General features: G+C 43.5%; 2 protein-coding genes across 17 annotated transcripts in view; both read right to left on the bottom strand.

Annotated features, from left to right (window-relative positions):
* Positions 1-7,727, bottom strand: part of DIP2A (DIP2 acetate--CoA ligase A) — a 221,666-nt gene extending 213,939 nt beyond the window's left edge. For 2 of the 4 annotated variants that reach the window (XM_090045084.1, XM_090045085.1), the window contains exon 1: positions 7,500-7,727. In XM_090045084.1, the coding sequence (XP_089901210.1) occupies positions 7,500-7,596 (97 nt within the window). In that variant the 5' untranslated portion in view covers positions 7,597-7,727. Of the gene's footprint in view, positions 1-6,054; positions 6,095-7,499 lie in introns of those variants that run through there. The other 2 variants (XM_090045082.1, XM_090045083.1) reach the window with 1 other exon arrangement.
* Positions 7,728-14,060: 6,333 nt separating this feature from the next.
* The window catches only part of PCNT (pericentrin), a 137,358-nt gene continuing 128,109 nt past the window's right edge, over positions 14,061-23,309 (bottom strand). For 11 of the 13 annotated variants that reach the window (XM_090045069.1, XM_090045068.1, XM_090045071.1 and 8 more), the window contains 6 exons: positions 20,692-20,930; positions 19,588-19,676; positions 18,210-18,360; positions 16,411-16,541; positions 15,495-15,549; positions 14,061-14,493 (listed from right to left, as the gene is read on the bottom strand). In XM_090045069.1, the coding sequence (XP_089901195.1) occupies positions 14,457-14,493; positions 15,495-15,549; positions 16,411-16,541; positions 18,210-18,360; positions 19,588-19,676; positions 20,692-20,930 (702 nt within the window). In that variant the 3' untranslated portion in view covers positions 14,061-14,456. The remainder of the gene's footprint in view (positions 14,494-15,494; positions 15,550-16,410; positions 16,542-18,209; positions 18,361-19,587; positions 19,677-20,691; positions 20,931-23,309) is intronic. The other 2 variants (XM_090045073.1, XM_090045081.1) reach the window with 1 other exon arrangement.

The raw sequence follows: 23,309 nt of genomic DNA, 5'->3' as shown, positions 1-23,309 counted from the left end.
TTTGGATTGGAAAGAACATTAAGCACCTGGGGTAGTCCCATGCCAAGAAGGGGGTTGAAGGACTCATCCTGAACAACAGTACAATATATTAGCAACTAATTATGATATCTCTGAGAAGACAGCTACCAATTATATCTTTATGGACAATCATATAATAATATAGGTAACAGAAAAACATATTTGCTTAGCAAAAAGTGTTTTTCACTCAATTTACTGAACAAATCCAAACTACAAATTGCTACAAAACAGAATGAGTGCAAAAATATTCAGCTCCCGCAGCTCAAATTCAACTTCAAGAAAGCAAAACTATCCTGAAGGCCAAGGGAAGCTTCTATACAACACGCATCCCAGAGGATGATCCAGCATTTCCCAAAGGGGAGTGTGGGAGCACTAACTCACACTGCAGAGATGGCTGCACCCCCTGCCCCCCACCACCAGTGTGGGCATATAGAACCACAGGAGCCTCTGGGGATTTAATTTGAAATCCCTAAAGCAAGTGAAAACCCCCTCTCTCCCTTCTACTTCTCCTCTTCCTCCCCCACTGCTCCCCATTTCACTACCTTGCCTGCCATTTGTTTTCTCCACTGTTTGGGATGGGGAAACTCTAGAGCCAACAGGGGTGAGTGGGGGTTGGATTCAGCTGTGAAGCAGGATTTGAATGTGCTTTAGGAACCTCCTGATGTTTGCTCCAATCCAAAATGCAGGATCTTACATTCTAAGCACCCACCCCTCCTCTACCAGTGGAAGAAGGAACTGCTGCCAAGGTCACATGCTTGAGTGACGTTGCTATTCCTGTCCTCAAAAAATACTTTAGGTCAGGGGTGGGCAATTATTTCAGCTGGAGGGCCACTTAATGAGTTCTGGTGAGCTGTCGAGCACCACCCTGCCTCTTGACAGGTGCCCCACCCCCTTGTTGCTATGGTGGGACCAGAAGTCCCACGTCCTAACCCCCTGACAGAAAGTCCCTCCCCTTGCCTGCAGAAGTACTGCAAGGGAGGGGCGGGCTTCCATCTTGGAACAGGGAAAAAAAACAAATCATTTACTAAAAATCATACATCTACTGTAACATTTTATTTTGATTTAAATGTGTCTGCATAGTGTACATAGAGTTTATTTGCATAATAGCTCAAAATAAAGTCTCACTCCTGTATTTTGTGAGGGAGAAGGGTGTGGTTGTATGGGAGAGGGGGTGGTTGGGTATGGTGGGGTGTGTGTGGCCCCCCCCCCCATTGTGCACAGCCTTCAGCCCCAGCAGCAGGCCCTCAGGTTGCTCATGGCTGTACAGACAAGGCCCCCAGTGGCACGCAGCTCTGGCCAGTTTTAGCAGCTGCACATGACAGCAGGGCCAGGCCAGCCCAGTTCCATCATGTGGGGCTCACAGCAGCTCATGTGTAGTGCCCAGAACCGAGCCAGAGCCACGTCCTGTGGGGCAGAGCCCTGCGTGATGGAGCTGGCAACCCAGCCCCGTGCCTTGCCACCACATGCAGTTCCTGGGACTCCACCAGGAAACAGAGAGTGGCAGCAGGGCAGCTGCACGTGGCAGCAGGGTGAGGGAAAGGATGCTGGCTTCATCATGCGGGACTCTCCCCTGGTGGTGAGAGTCCTGGGAGCTCCACGTGAGCCATGGGGAGCCCCGTGCAATGAACTGGGCTGGCCCACGCTCTGCACTTCCACCAACCTGCTGGGCGTAGGCCCCATTCTTTGGGCTCTGAGCTCCCGCTGGCCCCAGCCCTACACTCTTACCCGGCTGCAGCTTCCCCACACCCAACCCCGCTTCCCTACCTGTTGCCCAGAGCACTGCAGCAGTGACAGAAGAAGCCTCTGGAAGCTTGGGGAGCAGAGCCATTCCCCAGGCAGCTGCAGTAGCAGCACTGGCCAGGGCAGGGACCCTCCCACACACAAGGGTGGGAGTGTAACATGACGGCCCAGCAGGTATGGGCATGTCTCAGTGGGCGCCTACCAATGAGCCAGGCAATTTCATTTGGTTCATTTGGTGGGACAGATTTGGCCCACAGGCTGTATTTTGCCCACCCCTGCTTAAGGTCCTCTAGAGGGAAAAAGAGAGAAGAGAATGTAGATCCAAGACCCCCTCTACACGTGCAGGTAAAGGTGCAGTGGGATCCAATGCATTATTCACACAATCATGCCTCCTGCCATGACAAGTGCATGGCAAGAGGTGGTATTCTTATATCACACATTAAATCCCATCGCACCTTACTGTCAATCCCAGGCTCCCCCTGCACCAGTAAGAAGCAAGCTGCTGCACCTCAGAGCCCCACACACTAAATTTGAAGGGCTCCCAGTCCCAGGGGTGAGTAAAAATCCAGGGGCCAGAGGACCATCACAGCAGTGAACCCCCCACCCTGGGAGAAAGGGAAACCCCAGAAGCTGAAGGATCACCACTGCAGTGGTCTCCTGCTCAGGGGCACATGGGGAGGGAGGGGGGAAACCCCTGAGGACAAAGGATTGCTGCTAAAGTGATCTGCACCACTGGGGCAGGGAGAAAGTCACCCCTGCAGCAATCCTCCAGCTCCAGGGGTTTCCTGCAACCCAGAGCGCTGGGGTTGTGGCAGCTGCAGTCCCCATAGCCCAAGGATTTCACATGACCCCAAGACCTGGGGATCATAGCTGCCTTGATCCCTAAGGCCCACGTGTTTCACACTGGTGTACAACCCTGCAGCTGAGGGCTTTGTCAAGCTGACAGGGCTTCCAGCCACAGGGAAGACCCTGCAACATGGGCAAATTCAAGCTGAATAGCAACCAGCTATAAAGTCAGTACACATTTCAGAGGTCTAACTTTATAGTTGGTTGGAGCTTTTTATTGTGCCATAGCTACTTTGCATGTGCAGCTGGTCTCCAGTTAATTGGGCAATACCTGTAATGAGTATAGGGTGGGCCAGCAGAGCTCTAATACCTATAATAAACTTTCTACTGTATGAAATCTTACTCCATCATCAAGCAACAAAATGAAAATGTTGGCATGCAGATGATCCTCTGTTCTTTCACAAAGATGTATTGATTAAATAAGCCTTTAAGTGGTTAGTAGACTCCTGTAAACACCATAAGAACCCATTTTTCAATGTTTACATTTTTCAGTTTAATATTTCTAGAATAAATCTTGTATTTATACACAAAATTTGAAACAGAATTTTAGATAAGTAATTTGCCCATTCAGAATGGTCTTTTGATGAACTAATGCTGTAAATATGAACAGCAGTTCTACAAAAGGCAAGGATTTTGTGATATACATTTTATTTGATAAACTGTATAGTTGGGAGAGTTGTTGGACAAGCTTTTGGTATAAGGTGCCCTTCTTCAGGACTGCAGAAGCATAGGAAAACCTGAAGAAAAGCACTTGATGTTTGAAAGTTGTCCAACAGCTCTTCCAACTATACAGTTGGTCTAATAAAATCTATCACACAGAGCCCTCACCTCATGTTTCCTGGACCATCATGATTATGACACTCCAACAGTACTACAGTATTTCTACAGCACCCACTTTCAGACTAACTTACTGCTAACAGAAGAACATTTTATTTGTCAAACCATTTTCATAGGATATTGATTTATTATTAAATGAGCACTGTGATCAATCAAGAGAAAATGCATTAGTCCCTCCAAACAAAGTGTGCATGGATTCATTATAATTTCTTATGAAACGTAAGTCCACAACTAATTCCTAACTGAAACCTCCCCCTCCAATTTAAATAATGCACAGAACAAGGACTCTTTCAAGTTACTGTCCCATTTCTAGACATTTTAGAAAAAGAACTCAAAGCTCCATTTTGTGATACTAATTTAGTAAGTGCAGTTTGGTAGGTTATATAAACAACACTGACTCATTTGATTACAAGTGTCTTACCTCACTCTGTATAACTGTACTTGTACAGAGTACTGCCTTGTACTTCCATCTCTAACTATCACTGTAGCGATAGCATAAACAGTAACAATACACTAATTATTGTCAAATCCCCAAAAGTGCAACCTTTTTTATTTCTGAGGGTAACTCAGACAAATATTCAATCCAATATTGCCTTTTTCTTGCCCAGTCCATTCTAGAATTCAGTTTTTACAGGTGTCTTATGTTGTACTAGGAAAGGCTGCTAGAGTTAATCTATACAAAAGACTCCTGAAATCTATTCTTAATAAAAGATAGGTGTTAATGGGAGGAAGCGCAACATTAAACAGTTGTCTAGGTTCAGCATTTTTCTGTCACTAAAACCCTGGAGAGAATGCTTCCAATGAACAGCTATAACTTATGCCAAAACGTGCTGCCTAGAGATGCCCTCAAAATATGTCCTCTAGAAAGAAAGGGGAGACTGTGAACCTGATAGTGAACTGGCTGTCATTCACAGGGAGTCTGACACTACAGTGCCACATAACATACAGATCTTCAGATAATCAAGATTCAATATCACACTGAATGTAACCCTGGAAAGGTTCGAGTTGACAGACTATTTCCATAAATACCAGTCACAACAGAAGTCTTTACAAACACAGACGCATGTAATTCAAAACCTGTGTCTATTTTACACAAATTAAAATGCAACCAGCTACCCACCTTTCATTTTCCTTCTGTCTTAACATAAAAACTGGTGGATATAAATTTGTAAAGCAACATATAGGGGTTCTAACTGATATCAACACCCTAATATGCTAAGTGTTATAAAAATACATACCCCTAGGGACTGTTCCTGCCCTTAAATACTTTCAATTTAAGTAAGAAAAAGGCTAGGAGAAAAGTAATAGTATAGCCAGTTTTAAGACAGGAAGTTGAGGAAAAGTACTTAAATAACATTCCCAAGGTCACAGCAAGTCTTTGCACAGGCAAAAAATTGAACCTTGGATTCCTAAAGCATGGGCTTCATACTGGGGTTACAGCCACCTGTGTAAAATTCTCCAGCAGTGTAACTGTGGCCATTATCTTGAAGTCACAATTTAAACCCTGCAACATGTCTACATTAAAGGGGAGCCAGTGGCTGAAAACCCCACTGCAGACAACAGCAAAGTAAAAAAAAAAAAACCCCAAACTTGTATACATGAACTGGGATCTACTTTTTATGGTACATTACATTAGCACACATACAATTTTTTTTTTTAAATCACCATTTTATCAGATATTTATGCTTTTTCTTATTTATTATGATCATATGAAAAGAAACCTGTTCAAATTAAAAAGGTGCATTACTTCCTCTTTTGGAAGCAACTATGGTATCTGGTTCAGATACTGTTTCTAACAAGGTTGTCAATTGGTATGAATGCCCTAGCCTTGATCAGGCTTCCAAACTCAGTTTGAAGAATCAGTGCCACTGATTCTCAAAAAACAAAACACACTCAAATTGCCCAGAGTTAGGAACTAGATGTAGAAAAGTACTGAAAATAATGCTTAGGACTATCTAAACAAACTTGCCTAAAATTTCACCATTACTAGGAGGGGATGTGAAAATCCTTATTTAGAAAGAATCACTATGTATATTACTGAGCACTGAACACAGGAAGAGGGTAAGACAGACCCCAAAGCAGAAGCACTCTTAATTTTTCTGGGGTTCAACCAACTTACAAAACTTTTTCCTTAGCTCTAGGTTCAGAGGATGATCACCACCAACAAAAAGAAAAAAAAAATACCTGGCAAGTGTTTAAGCCAAAATTCAGAAGTTAAAATTAACTTAAAATAAACAACAATTACAACCAAATCCATCCAAAAAGGAACTGATGCAGCACTGGCTTCCTAACACTCCAGCAAACAGATTACTCCAGACCTTCTGCTATTGTTCACAATTACATCAAAGCACTGCAGAAGAAAAATGGAAGACGCCAATTATCAAGAATCCTGATTTTGTCTGTTTAAAAATCATCCAAAATTCTCTGATTAAAACACCCCAAATCTGCGTTTTTCCATGATTAAAGTGAAATACCACTATATATACAGGTATCAGTTGAACAAAATGGTTTACTGATCTATTTACAATTTTAAAGCAACTTGAAAGCCTATCAGTATAATAAAATAAATTCTAGATATCTATAAATTTTGGAATTTGATTTTGGTTTTATTACCATGGAAAAGGAGTGCTCCTCTCATTCCTCTTTGCTCACCAGGATGTGGGTCCAGCTGTGGCTGTTCCACCCCACCAGTCTGTGGTGCTAAGCAGCCCTGATATGCTGCCCTCCACCCTCCTGTTCCCAGTCCTGCCTGCCAGGCCGTGGAGGTGGCTCCTATCTGGTGTCGGTTCAGCCAGGATGCAACCCTGTGCTCCACTGTCCATACAGAAATATGAAGAAGCACATGCCCCCCACATGCTTCTGCAATGCATTGCCAATGGGCATGCACAGACAGCCCCCAAGCCCTGGCCTTCCAACTCCGCCACCCCACATGTCCCATAGACTTAAGTTGATCTAGCTGCCAGGGCTGCTGCCACCACCCGGCCTGGCTGTACTGCTGGTCATGTGTGCACACACACATGCACCTGGCAAGCTCTACCTCTGATCACCCTCCCCTGCTCCCCCAGCCCCAAGCAGCCCTTTGCAGGTTGGAACCCTACCAGAGGGGAGATCCATAGTTTTCTCCTTTAAAGGGAGAAATCCATGTTTTTCTGCAGGAACCAGAAAACCCGGATCCCTGCTGATTACAGCTTAACTGGTTCTGCTCAAAAACATACGCAAGTGTGGAACTGAGTAACCAGATCAATTTTGCACAGCCCCCATTTCTTTAGAAAACTACTAAATGAATTGGCCTTTGAAAAACACAGGGGTACTGGACACAAACAGGCAGGAGAGGGACACAGCCCACCACCCCTTCCTCCCTTCCATACCTTGGCAAACACCCAAAGAGAGCTGGGGGAGGGCAGGAGCTCAGCTGTAACAGACAAGAGCCTCCCCCACTTCAGATTTGAAAATCGTAACCTGGGGAGGTCTCCCAATTTTAATACAGCATCGTGATGGGCAGCCCAATTATGTTTGTAGACCCCACCAAGAGTCAAAGTGTCATCTGAATCCTGACCCCAATCCCCCGCCTCTCCGCAGAGGACAGAGCAGTGCTAACGCCACTTTCTCCCTCCTCACCGCCCTGTGGCTGCGGGTTGTGACTTAGAGCAGTGGTTCTCCGTCACCGCGGGGGCGCCCAGGGATGCTGCCAGGTCCCTGGCGGGGTGCCACCGAGTACGGGGCATCGAGACCCCGGCCCACCGCGCTGCCTGCTCCTCTCACAAGCCCAGAGTTGAATAGGCTCAAGACCTAGCGGGGGCCTCGGGCCGCAGAGGCGCAGGATCCCGGGCACAGAGCGCAGCTTCGCGCTTCTCCTGGCGACGCTGAAGGGGGCGAGCTCTCGCTTCCGACACGGGGCGGCGGGGAAGCGAAGGGCGCTCCGCCCGGGCCGGAGGCACCGACCCGGCCCTGGGGGGCGAGCGGAGGGCCGGACGCAGCGCGACGTGAGGGGCTGCGGGCCGCGCTCCCCCCGGGTGGCGGGTGGGAAGCAACGGCCGCCCCGCCCCGCCCGCACCCACCTTCCGACAGCTCGAGCTCCAGCTCGGCCAGGCTCTCGCGCACGTCGGACGGCAACGGCAGCGCGTCCAGGGGGCAGCCACCGCGCTCCGCGGCCATGGCCGAGCCGGAGCTGTGCGGACGGCACCCCCGGCCGCAGCCGCAGCCGCAGCCGCAGCCGCGCGCAAGGAAGGCGCGGCCCGCACGGCCGCTCCCGCACGGCGCAGCCGCTGCCGCAGCCCAGACGCGTGCACTGAGCGCGGGGGAGGGGGCGGGGCTCGCGGGGAGTGGGCTGGCGCGGCGCGGACTACAGCTCCCAGGCTGCCCAGCACCCCGCGCACCAGCCCGCTTGCAGGCAACGAGCGCAGAGGATGCTGGGAAGCGCAGTCTATCCCTTCCGCCCTGCACGGCGGAAGGCGGAGCCTTGCCTCTGGCCCCGCCCCCGAGGCGAACGCGGCCCCACCCCTCCGAAACCATTCGTTGCTGGCACAGCCAATCCGCGGCTGTTCCCGGCCCCACCCCGCCCCCACCTGGGCGGGGCTACCTGTGCTGAGCGCTGCCGGCCGCATTAAGCGGGCATGGGGAACGGGCAGGGCCCGGTAGCAGCTCGGTGCTGGCTGAGGGCGAGGCCCTTGAGCCGGGCCCGGGGCAGAGGCCACGCCCAGAAGCTGCTGTTCCCTTGAGTCAGGCTGGGGAGCGCGGGACGAGCTGAGTGCTGCCTGGTGCCGCTGCACAAGGCCGGGGTCATGCTCTCGGGCTCACCGAGGGCGGAGAAGAACCCCTAGCCGGCGGGCCAGATGTGGCCCGCGACCCCACCGCTCCACAGGCCCGGAAACGTGGCAGCAGGAGCACTATTTATTCATTCATAGGAAATAGAAATTGACACTGCGACTGAGAAGAGCTTTTCTAATGTCTACTCTCTCCTGTGCCTGATGAAGGGCGAGTATACACAAAAGCTTGCAAATAAATAAAATAATTTGTTTGCCAACATCCAGTTGGTCTAATAAAAGATATCACCTCTTCCATGACCATTCATTCATTCACTTACAGCAGCTTCTGGGGCTCGGGCAGTGACCCCACAGCCTCCCGTGTCCAACTGCCCAGGTTGGAAGATGGAGCCCACCTGGCACAGACATCATAATGTTCAAACTGTCCCACTGCAATACAAGATTATTCAAAGGCCAAAATCTGAAGCCCCCTTACAAAGTAGTGCTGTGACACCCTTCATAGGCCAATTACTAAAACAACAAACATAAAACCAAGACAAAGTGAGCACCTCAGGCAGTTCAAGCTTGTTACTGCTGCTCCCTTCTCAAGCTTCTCTTAAGCAAAAGGCTTGACATGAAATGAGAACCTAAGGAAGAAGAGAGAATGCCCCTTACCCATCTGTTTGCCATAACAGCTGTCTGTTTCTTCAACACAAGCAGCAGCCAGTAAATAGAGAGGACAAGTAGGTCCCCGAGACAAGAAGTTAAACAGGTACTTACGAATAACCACTTCTTTAAGTAGGAAGAAACAGAACAGACTAACAAGAACATGCACTGGATGATTAGTTATCCCACTGTTTTGTGTCTCACACAGGAAAGTATTAATGGAAACTAGTGCTTGCTCCTACAGTTTGCATGTACACATTAAGGCAATGCTGCAATCATTTTCAGCACATCACACTGAGTTTCTGAAGTGCAGCAATTCTTTTGGGATATAAAATGATTCAGACATTTTCACTGACTTAGTGAAATTAGCATGCCATGGAATTTCTTGCTTTCCATTTACAACATGATCGAAGCATAGGAACCTGCCAAACTGCTGAAGAACGAATATTGCCCCATGCAGGAAAAATGTAAACTACATACTGCCTTTTAAAAGGCAATTTCCTACCTGTAAATTAGAGGCTTAAAAATAGAACAAGTTAATTTAGCACTCGCAACAACATCACTTAGAACTTACCGGATCAATGATATAATATGTACTCTAGGGTCCAAACAGATAATTTGCTCATAGAATAGAAACTGCAGTGTGTGGTTACTTTTAAATGTGACGTAATAGTTTTCAGCAGTTTGTATGAATTGTGAACTCTAACTTAGGGAGAAGAAAAAAATAAGGTGATAAAAGAAATATGCCAGTCAGAGCTAAGAGGAGGGATTCCAACATTCCTATTTGTTTGCAAAACGTTCCATTTTGTCTTTTGCATTGATGCACTGACCCTTCAAATGCTGATTTTAACCTCTGCAAAAATGTGCCAACATGAATTCAAGCATAACACTCTACACATGTACCTATTTAGTTGCATTACTTTCCAGTTCCTGAGGAATCAAATATAGTTGGAGCTTAATATCAACAGGCTATAAGCCAGAGGAAAATGTGGTGAGAATTTCAAACTAGTTACTTCCTCAGTCTGTTCTGAATCAGTAATTTACTTAATTTGAAACATTAAACATGAGAAATACTCAACACTGCATAATCTCATACAGCTAAAAATAATGTGTAGTAGTTAAACTTAGCTAAGTATCACTTACTGTATTTTGACACTTTTCTACTTAACTGTTCTGAGTATTTTTACCTTTATAGGTAAATTCTGTAATTCTTGGTTAAATATCTGTAGATGTCATTATTGCCACTCCCATCCATTACCTTTTCTCAGGCTGAAAAGACTGTGCCACCTCACCTCAATGGCAGGCTCCAACATCACAGCTGGGATCCTCTATTAAAAAAGGCATTTTGTTTCTGTTTCTTCTTCTATATTAGACTGATGATGTTCATTTTACTCTCAAACTGAGGAGCAAGGATATTTAAGGTCCTAAAAAGATACATCAGTGGGAAATCCTATGGTTTAGTTAGGCCATTCTAAGGCTTAACTCCATTGCCTTCTCAACTCAATGTGATCAGTTGGCCAAGAAAAAAATTCAGTCGTGTTATGGGTCACAATACACTACAGCAGTTATCAGTCAAAGTCTTAGCACCACCTAGTGGACAAGAATGTATCACACGTTGCTGTAAATCAACCATCAGGCACTGATGGCATTTCTCTGCACTGTATATAGATGTTTTTCTTTTTCCCTGAATTTGAAACATGGGAATTTGCTGTTCTGGAGTAGATCAAGAGTTCCTTAGATCAGAAGTAGGAAATCAGGCCCCCTGGCTGACTGTACAGTGATCAATGCAAACACTTCTCAAATAGGATGAGTTTCACAAAGCCAACTGATTAGCAGGCAGTCAAACATTACAGGTAAGGAAGAGTCTGAGAATAGCAATTCAGGATAAAGCCATTTCTATCTACAAGCTTACCATCACTACGCAAAATGTCCAATTCATTTTTGAATCATGCAAAACCAGGGGAAGGTAAAATATGGCCTACAGGCCAGATCAGGCCTACAGAGGGACTTTATCTGACCTGTGGCACATCCAGTCATCCCCAGGCATCCAATAGGGTTGGGACAGCTCCGTAGCTGCATTCAAATTCTAGGCAGCCAGGCAGCAGTGGCTCCTTCCAGCTGCCACCACCATGAGCCCTGGCCCCAGTCCTATGGAGACTGGCAGGGACCCAAGCATACAGCCCTGGCCTGCTATGGACCCACCCCGACTGGAGCAGACCAGCTCGACCAGCCAGGACCCACATGCACAGCCCCAACCCCAAGCTGCCTCGCACCTGCTCAGGACTGGCCTGCCCACAATGAGCAGCAGCAGCAGTAGTGGTGGCAACTGGAGAGAAGCTGCTGCTGGGTGTGGGGGAAAAGTGGCCATGCCCAGGCTGCTCTGTGGCTCCTCTCCACTGCTGCCACCAGCGCTGCCCAAAGCAGGGCAGTGGTGGCGGCAGAGAGAGCTGCAGCATAGCCTGGCGATGGGCTCAGAGTGGCTGCAGCAAGAAGGGCCTTGCAGCAGCAAGGGGAAGGCAGCTGCTTTTCTCTCGCACCTAGCAGCAGCTTCTGTCCAGCCACTGCCACTGCCGCTCATCATGGGTGGGCCAGCCCAGAGCAGACAGTGTGGCCTAGGGCCGGGGATGCGTATGTGAGGTCCCAGCTGGTTCCAGAGCTGGTTTGCTCCAGCCAGGGTGAGTCTGGGGTGGGTGCAGGATAGTCCAGGGCTGTGCGCTCAGCTGCTGCTGGATGCTGGTGTTGGGGAAGAGCCAGGAGTCACAGGGCATACAGACTCTGGGCAGTTGGGGTGAGGAGGGGAAGAGTGCTGACGGGTCCACAACTCCCCAGAACTGTCTGTGTGGCCTGCAGGCCCAAATAATTGCCCATCCCTGTGCTAAACCCTTGGCCTTTGCCATATCTTGTGATAGTCAATCCCATAGGCCATGTTTTGCATGAAATACTATTTTCAGTTTAAAATTAGATGCCTTGTAGCTTGTTCATTACATGAAAGAGTAACTACACATTGGTAGATGTGCCTATCACTTGCTATTCAAAAAATTGGTTACATGAAAAGTCTAAGACCAAAGGACTACAACTAAAATCTAAGTTTTTATTACTGATGCAAGGATTTCTTTAGGCAGTATCCTTTCATTGGACAAACTGCATCATTGCAATAGAATTGTACAAGCTTTCAAATGTAAAGGCATTTTTCTTAAGGTCTGAGGAGAAAAGCAAACACAGCAATAGTAAAAAAAAGATTTGGTAGAGCTGTGAAAATGTGCAGGGCGGAAGGTGGGGGGGATAGGGGGAAAGAGAAGAAATGCCCAGGAATAGCAAACAATCAGAAAAAAAAAGTTTATTACTGGGAAGGCCTTATTGATTTTTTCTCAAACCAGTTTAACAAAAATTTAGACTGGCACATTGAAGAATATTTACTATGTGAAATACCTTTTCAAATTGAAAGGTGCAGCCAGGATTTTTAAGACCATTTCAGTCACAGTTTAGGATGGGTTTTTTTTAGAGTAGAATTAAAGTTTAAATCAAATTATTTGGTTTCTTAAATTAGCAAAATAAAGCTAAACGCATCTCTCAGACCAGTCAGAACAAGTAAAAAAATGCTATCTGGTTCCTGAGTTGCATTTTAATGTCTGTCAGGCAAATTCCAGTTTAATTGTAATTTCTCCCACATCCTGGCTTTGAGTGTCTTCTTTATATTAAACTTTAGTCAGCTAATTTCCTACCATGGCACCAGATCTGCTTTTGAAGTCACCCCATTATCATCCCATTTATGAAACACTTGGGTACTCCAAGAGTAACTGAGAACTCTCTACTTGATCGACTATTAAGCACGTTTCCATAAAGATGGTCCAGTGTGCAGAGTATTAAGGACTGAAAAGGAGCCCAGCTCTTAGACATCACTGAAGTAGGCTCAACAGATATGGGAGGTATGCAGCAAGTACCCCAGCCCCAAATAAAACATGAGTCTGGATCAGGGGCAACTGTCCCTTTCTGTAGTCCAGAATTGGTCTTGCTCATGGAGCATACCTTCAACTTTGGCTCTGTTCCATTATGATGAGGGCCAACTGAAAAAGTGAAATGTAGTTTGGTAGGTTGTCTTGTTTAGGGAAGTAGAGGAAACAACAGGAAAAAAATGTTGCTCCCAGCTGCCCCCAAATTATCTTAACACCTAGGATTGCAATGGATTTAAAAAAAAAAAGTGCTGAACTACTGGTGTGCATGAGGCCAAAATCTGGCAAAATGCCTGAGGAGATATGGTCTTTCTAGACAAATCTACTACCTGTAGGATTTCCAAGAGAAAAACACGGTCCAAATGTCTCAAGATAGCACAGCACTAATGATCCAGAAGCTGTCCTTTTCGAACAGGCTATAAAAATTATGAGTTTTCCTTTTAAAGTTACCTATATCCCAAAACAGGGATTTTAAAACTCTGGCTGACTGAACAATAATGAATGCAAATGTTCCTGAAATGGAATGAGTTCCAAAATCAACTGGTAAGCAATCAAACCTTTACAGATGGGGAAGAGCTAGATAATGCTGACACAAGGTAATAGATAAAGTTAACTGAAATACATAACTGTAGACATATGCAAACATTATTATGCCAATAAGTCAGTCACACAAGAGGAATGACCAAATGTTACTTAACTCCACAAGCCAGGCTTCACAAATAGGACTGACCCTCCTAACTGAAGTAGTATAGTACATTGAGGAAAAATAAGTCCAACTCTTTCCCCCTCCACATTATGAAACAGCAGTGCAGGAAATCTAGAGAACCACATACTCTCTCTTGCTATAGCTTGGAAAGGGCCTAGCAGACAAGAGCGGACCTCCTCCACCCAACAGTTAAAGAGAACAAAGTAGAAATAAACACCCTGCTTTAAGGATGGCAAATGTATCTCTGCTTCTTTTTAGCTGGAAGGGTGGGTGGATGAGAAAGAAACTTAATTTTCCTAAATAGCAAATTTGAATTCTATGTGGAAGGAATACTGACAGTAAAAAGGTGGTACTTGATGAGAAGGATTATTGGGGAAGGACTTCTGTATATCAAGACACTTTCAAATTTTTAAAGAATTTGTAACTGATAAGATATACCTGTTTCCTGGAGAATAATGATCACACCTAAAGCTTAGAATCTTGAGCAGCTATAGGGTAGGTAAACAGAACAATTAACAACACAGCATTGGAACAAACACCAATACACTGTAAAAGTTCACTAATAAAATGCCATTTTAATAACTTTTTACAAGGAATCCACCTATACACTTTAGAAAAATAAACATAAAAAGATACTTTGTGGCTCACAATACCATGATACCGGCACGCATATGCTGTTAACTTAGCAATTATTCCATATAAGAATGTACAACATTGTTCTGAGTGAATAGTGACTTCCCCTAGAAGTTTAAATGTACTAAAAGTTAGTAAAATGGTCATATAAAAATCTGATGCAAAAACATTGCATAGGCTTGAAAACCCCTTTATTCAGTTACAACTAACTGTCAAAATTAGTGCACTGAGATACCAGTGAACAAAACCATGCACTTCAGGAGGAAGTAGTAACCAGGGGTTTCACAGTTCAGATCTAGGAAGTGTTCTCATCATTTTTTAATGCTTCTCCGGTGAGGTGAATCTGGAGCTTTTCCTAAATTTAAAAGTAAAACAAATAAATATTGGCAATTAAGTAATATATATATTACCAGATGTCATGATACATATACACAGTTGTACATTCATTTCATAAATGGTGTTTCCCCACAATAAATTTCATGCTGGTTTTACTGAAAAAGTCATCTTCCACAGTCTACTTCAAAGCAATACACACCAAGGCTGGGGAGGCTACTGGGATAGCCAAAAGAGTATGCATATTTGAAGACCACTGTTACAAGCCTGGCTCATTTTGTAAATAGCAATGTCCAGGGATAGCCATCCTGTGGCATGTGTGCCACAAGAGGCATGGACAGCCTTCATGTGCAAAATGCCACAGGTCTAGGAGAAAGCAGGGAACACTGTGGCAAATAGAACAAGGAGCAGAAAGCAGAGCACCAGATCAGGCAGAAAAAGGAAAAAAAGTGGCACCCAAGTAAATTTGTGGCACCACCAGTGGTGGCACAATGGTTCTTTACCCTACCTTATTTAACATTTATAATCAATGAGTAAAAATTACCAATGAGGTTTACAGATGACAAAAACTGGGAGAATGTTTACCAATGATAGGGAGAGTTCAATAATACAGAACAAATCTGAATCACTTGATAATTTGGGTACAATCAAGCAATATGTGGTTTAATATGGCCAAACAAAGTCATACGTAAGGACAAAGAACATAGAGAAGTGGTTCTCAACCTTTTTAGGTTCAAGGCACCCCTCAGAAAATACCAGCTCTAGTTTTTTACTTTTTTTTTTTTTAAACCATGGAGACTGTCGGTTTTTTTGTTGCGAAGAAAGCAAAAAGACCACAACAAGTTAGAATTTTAAGAAGGTAGGGAACTTCATCCTAGCAGGCAGCGATTCTAAAAAAAGCCTTAGAGCTCACTGTGGATAATCAGCTGAACATGAGCCCTGGCCTGACACTAGCCAAAAGGCCAATCCAATCCCTGCATATATACACATGAAAATCTTGAGTAGAAGCAGGGAAGTTATTACCTCTGCATGTGGCACTGAGACTCTCCCAAAGGAATACCATGTCCAATTCTGGTCTCTAGAATCCATGAAGAATGTTGTTAAATTACAGGGTACAAAGAACCATGAGAATGATTAAAGTACTGGAGAAGCATGCTTCAGAGTGATCTCATGGAGCTCAATAAATTTAAAGCTCATCAAAGAGATTAAGAGATGCATTGATCAACATATATATAGTGGAACAAGAGAATGACAGTAGAGGGCCCTTCAGTGTAACAGACAAAGGTATAATAAGAATCAGTGCCTGGAGGTTGAAACTAGATAAATTCAGACTAGAAATAAACGACACTATTTTTCCCCAAACAGTGATGGTAATCAATCATTAAACAGATTACATAAGGATGTAGAGAATTCTCTGCCACTGGCAACTTTTTAATCAAGGTGGGCTATTTTTCTAAAAGACATGACCTTGGGTAATCGATTGAACCTGAAGCAGGAATTAAATTGGGATGGGAAGTATTCTAGTTTGTTATGAAAATCAAAACCAATGATCACAATGATCCTTTTTCATCTTGCAATTTATCTAATCTAATCTATGTCACTTCACTCTGAACACCTGGTCTCACATACTTATGTTGGACAATGGGAGAGAAACTGATCCACAAAGGACCTTTCACTTTTGATGACCTTTTAGTTAAGAAATCATTTGGAGAAGTACCCTACTTGGAGTCATTCCAGAAACCAATCAGGGAAAGCAGCAAAGATTCAGTTCAGTGGCGCACATGTTAAATCTCTCTCCCCTTCCTGACAAATAACTACTGCAAAGCTTGAATACAAACAAAAACAAAAAACATTTTCATCTTGTGTGAGCACTAAAGATACTATGTGGCAGGTCTCTGGAAAAAAAACAAACAAACAAATCAGATGAGGCTATTCTTACCTGGCTGCGCACCCCCTAACCTCTGCTGGATGACCTCTAAACGACGGATGTATTCACTTAATGATCGTTCAGGGTCTTGAGTAGATGATACCAATGACTTCTCTGAAACTGAACTTGTAGATGGATGAGACCTGTAAAAATATCATACTAATATTAAAACTATTCTTCCTAAAGCTCAGAGTATATCCACAGCTACAGTGGTTTAAATAGGCTCATACTGTTTAATTATCTGGTGTACAGCGAACTACAATAACATGAAAAGCTGTTCTTCTGACCTTCATTGTGTATACAGGAAAAGTGATGGGATAGACAAGTAGTATAATATATGAGGAGAAAAATCAATACTTTTGTTAGGAAATGGGGACACACAGAAGCCTTAACCTTGCTGGTATCTAATCACTACCTTTCACCCCCTGATGTAACTGCTCACAGAAACATCAAGGAAAACAGAAATGAGAGGCAGTCCCAAAAAGTACAAGAGAGTCTCTGAGGCAGAGGGTGGAATGGTTGTCCTGTCCTGTCCTGTCTCCAAGACCCCAAGCCCTAAAGGGCTACAGTATATGCAGTATTTAAAGAAAGCCAGAGTGAGGCGCCCTCTCTCAACTATGCAAAATCTACAGGAAAATATAACAGGAAAGTGTGTCCCCCACTGCACTTGCACCTGGGGGTGGGGTCCCACAGATCACTTCCTCCTAAACATCTTTTAATGCAAAGAAGAATGTGGGTGGTTTTTTTCTGCTCTATTACCTTAGTCACTCGAATGACCTCAGCTAAATTTAACAATGGGGACTGAAACTGATGCTAACCCAACTCCTCCACTAGCCTTGAAATATTTCCTGTTACCCAGAGCTCCTCAATCATCATGTTTATCCTATTACCTTGATTTTTCCTTATTAAAAATAAAATCTTATAAGGGTGAGATTCTCTCACCAGCCCCTTTGAAGTCCGTAATCCAGTTAGAGGGTTGGGGCAAAAGGGAATAGGGAGAGGGGAAGAGGGGAAATTTCTTCTCATTAGAAACAGAGAGCTGCAAATCATCTTCCAGACCCCACTGCAAACCTCAGCTTAATGTGCAGACCAGGGACAGGTGGATGTGCTAGAGGTGAAGCTACACTACAGTCACTGACAGGCTAAGGCAATATCAATGTGGTAACCATGTCCCCAAGTGGTACTTTCAAGCAGTGTGAAAACAGTGTAGCTGTGTATTCACAGCTGTGAGAGGGCTAATTATGGGGAAGGCTAAGTAGCACAGTCAGCTTGCAGTGCTCATTAATCTGCCAAAGCAACAGCTACATGGCTTTCATTTTGGCTTGCTATCTACCCAGAGCAGAACCAACATGTCTGAGGGTGCTGCTGCCTAACCCAGTAGGTTTACTGTGTAGCCACAGGCTAAAGTTGCACTGCTGGCCACTCCCAATTCTGAGCTGCTCTAAGGGCTGACGTGCATGACAGCAGCTTCAAAACACCCGAATCTCATTCTTCCTGGCCTGTAAATCTGGTGCTGTGCCTCTAAGAGCACAGCACAGAATCTTACTGTTGGTATACAAAAGCAAAAAAAGGGTCATTTGGTTACATTTCTACATGGATGTGGCCACAGTTCACAAACACCAGGAGTACAACTGCAGTTGGTGGTTACCAACTTCCAAAGTTTAGCATCAGGAGAAAAATGCAATATATCTAATAGATCTGAGAAATCAAATTCCTATTCATGTTCAAATATTTTCTGCAAGAAAAGGTTAAGGTGTTATGGAAGACAACCATCTGGCTGAACACTACAATTTATTATGTTTTATACAAACCTATTACATAACCAGGAAGATGATCTGTGGAATTGGCTTATGCATCTTGCAGAGCTAGTTTTGTGGCACAATCCAGTATCTCGGGTTGGAGGAGAATTTGTGTTAACTGTTGGAAGTTGCTGTCTCAAAACTTCTGTTCTAGCACCAGAAACTGTGTTAAATACATGAGAGTCAACAATGAAATCAGGCACGGGAACTGCACAAAAAAAACAGAAAACACACACCCACATGCCCCTACACCCCCACCCACACCCCAAAGAACAAAAGCTACAGCAAAACAAATGTTTGGCTTTAAATTTCCAAAGAGGGAATCCTTTGTTTTTTGACACTATTAAAAAGGTCAATGTTTGAAGTTTCAGAATCAACTGCATGCACAATGACATTTTTCACTCTTCTATTTATGTGTTCCACACCCACAGAGTTATCTGAAAAATATATTGTGTTAGGAACGACCCTACAAATTCATTTTTCCTGATGCTACCATCACAGGAGATATTCTTAGTTTCAACTCTAAAGAGTAGATACCAAACCATTTGTTTTCATTGTTTTCTTAAAAGGGATAAAAGTTAGCCACTGTTGGAATGATAAAGTTTGAATTTCCCAACTGCTGCATGGTAAAATCTCATTTAAGTTAAACTAACTGATATAGCTGGACAACACTGAAAAAAGTTTATGATAATACTAGCTAATTGCCAGTCAAGAACGACGGATTTCAGAGAGTGTTTATGTGCCCCCCCCACCCCGCTCACCCTTCAGGGCTGGCCATGTAAAGATTCCCTTTGTAGCCTCCTCCTCCAGCCTTGCAGCAGGGTTTCCCCTGCCTCCCCACCCCTCCCTCTCTCTACCAGCTGTTGTTGGGGCTGGGCGGGTGGGGGGCACGCCACCACCATGACACCCTTCCTTTTCCCTCCCTTTCCTGCTGCCCAGTCCCAACAACAGCTGCCACAACTCCCCCTTTCGCCTCCTCCCACCCTACTCCCCTCCCTCCCTCCCTCCCTGCCTGCCACCTCCCCTTCCCTGCCAGGTGTTGTGGAGGCGATGGGGACAGGTGGCAGGGCCACTGTGACCCCCCTCTTTGCCCTTAGGCAAGGAGGTATGGGGAAGCCCCACTACTTTTGTGGCCGGGGCATGTTCGTTGCCACCACAAATTTCCTCAGCAACAGCTCAAACTTGGGCCCACGCAGCCTAGGCCCACATAGCCAATCGCCAGCTGCCCCCTCAGCAGTGCATGCGCAGTTGGCAAAAAGCATTAGACAGAAAGACACACAGACAGACTAAGCCCTTTATTATATTACAATATTAAACTATTTTACTACTTAAATGTAATACTTTTACTAGAAATTATACTTAAAAAACACATTATTTTAAAAATCCTCACCTGAGTTATGCCCTGTGCCATGAGAAATGACTTCTCCCTGTATACCTTTTCTGTTTATTTTATTCCATTTTTTCACTAAAAACTTTAACCTTGCAATTAAAAAAGAATATTGTATATTTATTAAAAACAGCAGAGAAATTAAAATGCATTGAACTTTAATATTAATCATTATCCTCGATTAGAAATATTTTAGACTATAAACAAATGTCATAAGAGGTATTGGGGAAAAGGACAGAATCATACAATTCAAGTCTTCTGAATCATGTGTATCAAATGCTGTGTTAACTGCTATTCAGACGCATGTTAAACAACTAATTAAGTAGATAAAATTCAGCTTTTAGAACATGTTTTTAAAAGCAGTGCTTCCCCCTCTGCACCATGACAAACTGAAAGAAACTAAAATTATTTAAATTAAAATCGCAAGTAAGTTTTATTCCTTCTTTCAGCCATAACACAAAATGTAGCAAAGAAACAAAAAAGGGGGAAGGAAAAGGAAGAACAAACCATCTCCTTCTGTATGTACCTATCTCAAACACCATTTGGCCACATCCAGACAAACAAGGGTATGTGCATGTGGTGGCACAAACAGTAGCAGCACAAATTTGTACTGCTACTTTGTGCCACAGTGAACATCCCTGCACTTGCTTTTCGTTGCAGGCTGTGCAGGGCTCCCTCCATGTTGGGCTTCATGTGCTGTAGGTGCCTCAGCATGTGGCTAGCTGGCAGGAGGTCTCTGCTTTGAGGAACTCTGCGCCCCAGCCAAGGAGCAGCAGTTGGAGATGGGAGGGAATAGGCAGTTTTTCACCGCTGCTATGCACAGATTCATAAACACCATGGGATCTCATACAGCATAAAAGCAGAAAGAAGCAATGTACACAAGTATTTCAACATGGTGCTTATCATGCTTAGCAGACTGGCCTGAAAAATACTATATGGGTTAAGGGTGTGGTTAAATGATACTCTAAAACAACTGGAGTGAAAGTATTTTTCTACTAAATAAATTAAGTACAATCCAAGCAATACATTTTAGATGTTAATCATTTGTGATATTTCCCAAGGGAACTATAGGAAGATCTGCTTGTGCATGCCTGTCAATATTTTTACCTTGATATTGCAATGACCACTCTGACTGCAGATCGAAACTTGGTAAAAGGACGGGAGCGTGATTCAGAGACCTGCAAATCTGCAGGTGAAGGGAAGACTCCCATACGTGCTATCAGGGATAATGTTGCTTGCTCACAGTCCTGGAATCCACCCAGAAGCAGAAGAAGATATTTCTTCTGATAAACTAGAGCCTTTCTAAAGCTCTCAGATCGCAAATACTTCTTATATAGCCTCTGTAGCTGTGTAGGAAAAGAAAAAACTACAATTATTAAGGTTTACATTACTGAAAAACCATAAAACTTGTTACAGTTAGACCCTTTAGTCCTTTAAAACTCCCACAACCTACTTGTCCGTGGCTTGATGACAGTTAGCTAAGGTTTTTTTGTTATGCAAGTTAGCAATTTTGCTTTTTACATTGTGACAATTGCTGCTAACTATGAAAAAGCTGTGCAATGTTTTAAATTAAACTTTCAAATGGAATTTGCACTATAGACCTCCTGCTGATATAACTAATTTTGCTGAAAATTAGAAGCATCAGTCAAACCAGCAGGATGGCAGTCTTATATGAAGGTTTATAAACAGTCTGAGCTTCTATATATTTTGAAGGATTACTTGACAGCATGCTAAATAAAAGTCATCAAGTATTGGTATTATACGGGCAACTGCAATGCTGACAATTCCCTAGTACAGGTAAGTAAGGATCTCCATAAATGATACTGGAAGTGCACCCAGAGCAGATCCTTTAATGCTTTTCATTTTGCCATTTGCTCCCCACTCCCCGCCAACTGGCAGAGGGGTCCTGCTGGCTGGGCTGTCTGCCACTGAACACAGGGGAAGCAAAAACCGCAGCATATTTAAAACCACGGTTTTTGCTTCCCCAGCAATCAGTGGCAAATGGCCCAGCCAGCAGGGCCCCTCTACCAATCAGGGGCAGCAGGAAGCAAGACATGGGGGGGAGAGAGAAGGGACAAGAGGTGAAATGGAAAACATTAAAAGGAGCTGCTGCAGGAACATTTCCAGCCTGATTTACGGAGATCCCTATAGTTTACTTTAGAGGCTTGTAACTTGGATATTCCAACTATCTTAACGTTTCTGAATTTCAGTACATGCAAAGCTGTCATTGCAAAACAGATTCAATACTTAACTTTTAAGATTAAATTTGTTTTACTTAGTTTAACATTGATTAGAAGAAATATTGGGTTAAGCGTCCATCTGATTTTAACGTAGGATTAGTCATGAAAAGGGTCAGGACATGCTTCTAAAGTTCAAAGAATAACTGGATACATGACATTCATGTTATGGAAGAATAAGTTTTTGTGACAAACAAGAGGCCTGTACCTCCCTGAGATGAAATCTAGTGCAGACACAGATGCCTGAGTTAGAGAGAAATTTCTATCTTAACTGACCTGATAATAAGAATGTCACGAAAGATAGAAGGTATATGTGGGAGAGTATTATAGGTTTAACGTATTACATGATCTTACTATTAAAAGATAATACTCATCTTTTTAAAAGGTCACTGTGAAAATTTTATTAAAAATTGAAAACCTATAAAAAAATTTCAAAAGAGTACAAAACTATTCTGCTGCTATTTAAACTTCAACTATCATCATATTGTAAGAAAATTATCTCGTATCCTGCCAGATCCGAGTTGCAGCCTTCCTGCCTCTTCCGTACCATCAAGTATCATTATAAACAAAGGCTTCAAATAAGGTTTACAATAAAATTACATATTCCTTTTCTAATTCGACTGATTAATATGAATTTTAAGAATTAAGAATTTTAAAGAAGAGAGACTGGCTCCCCAAAATCTAAAAGATCTTCAGGTGGAAATGGTTTTAAAATATGTTAAAATAAAGGAGTATATTTCCAAACAACAGCCTTTACTTTTGATCACTCCTGAAATCTTCAAGGAGGTTTTTGGCTTTTTCATTGAAAAATATAAGAAGATTAAATCTATCTAGCCACTATATCTTCATATAGCTGTACAAAACCCTTTAGTTTTTCCTAGTAAATAAAAGGGATACTTGTCCATTTAAAACTTGGCAAATGGCAAAGTTAATTAAGAAATGGTCCTAATTCCACTACATTTACAATATTTATTTTTTTAATGTCTTTTCTCTCTCATTTTCTATGCAAAAGACCCACACAAGTGACAGGCAAACTGACTGGCTTTTGTCAGAGAAAACAGTGAAACAAACTTCAAACTAAGTGCTATGGAATGTACAAAGTAAATCAACAGGAAAAAATAGTCCCCATCAGTCCCCTACCCCCTGTCTAATCTTTCAATTACAAGTTAGGCAGAGTAAGTCAAGTGAATCTTTTTTTAGTCCTTTCAAAGCCCCCCACCTCTTTCCGTCCAAAATGCACCTGGCCTGCACTATGCAACAAGTTTAGTTAAAAGGTATTTTTGAATTAATCCTTTGATACCAGTTAACAGTGCTCAGATGAGAGCAAAAAGTATTCCTAGCATCAAGTGCTAGAATGATGCTGAAGTACAACAGTTTTTTATCATATCATTTTATTCAAAATTAATCTCCACCTTCTCTTGGTGTGTCTGGGGCTAAAATATTTACCTAAATACCACCTTTGTATGAAAAAAAATGTCGAGAGATCTG

This window comes from Crocodylus siamensis, chromosome 4 (genome assembly GCF_052110815.1).
Source record: "Crocodylus siamensis isolate JL-2025a chromosome 4, ASM5211081v1, whole genome shotgun sequence".
Lineage (NCBI taxonomy): Eukaryota > Metazoa > Chordata > Crocodylia > Crocodylidae > Crocodylus > Crocodylus siamensis.
This window is presented reverse-complemented; position numbering and strand designations above follow the sequence as displayed.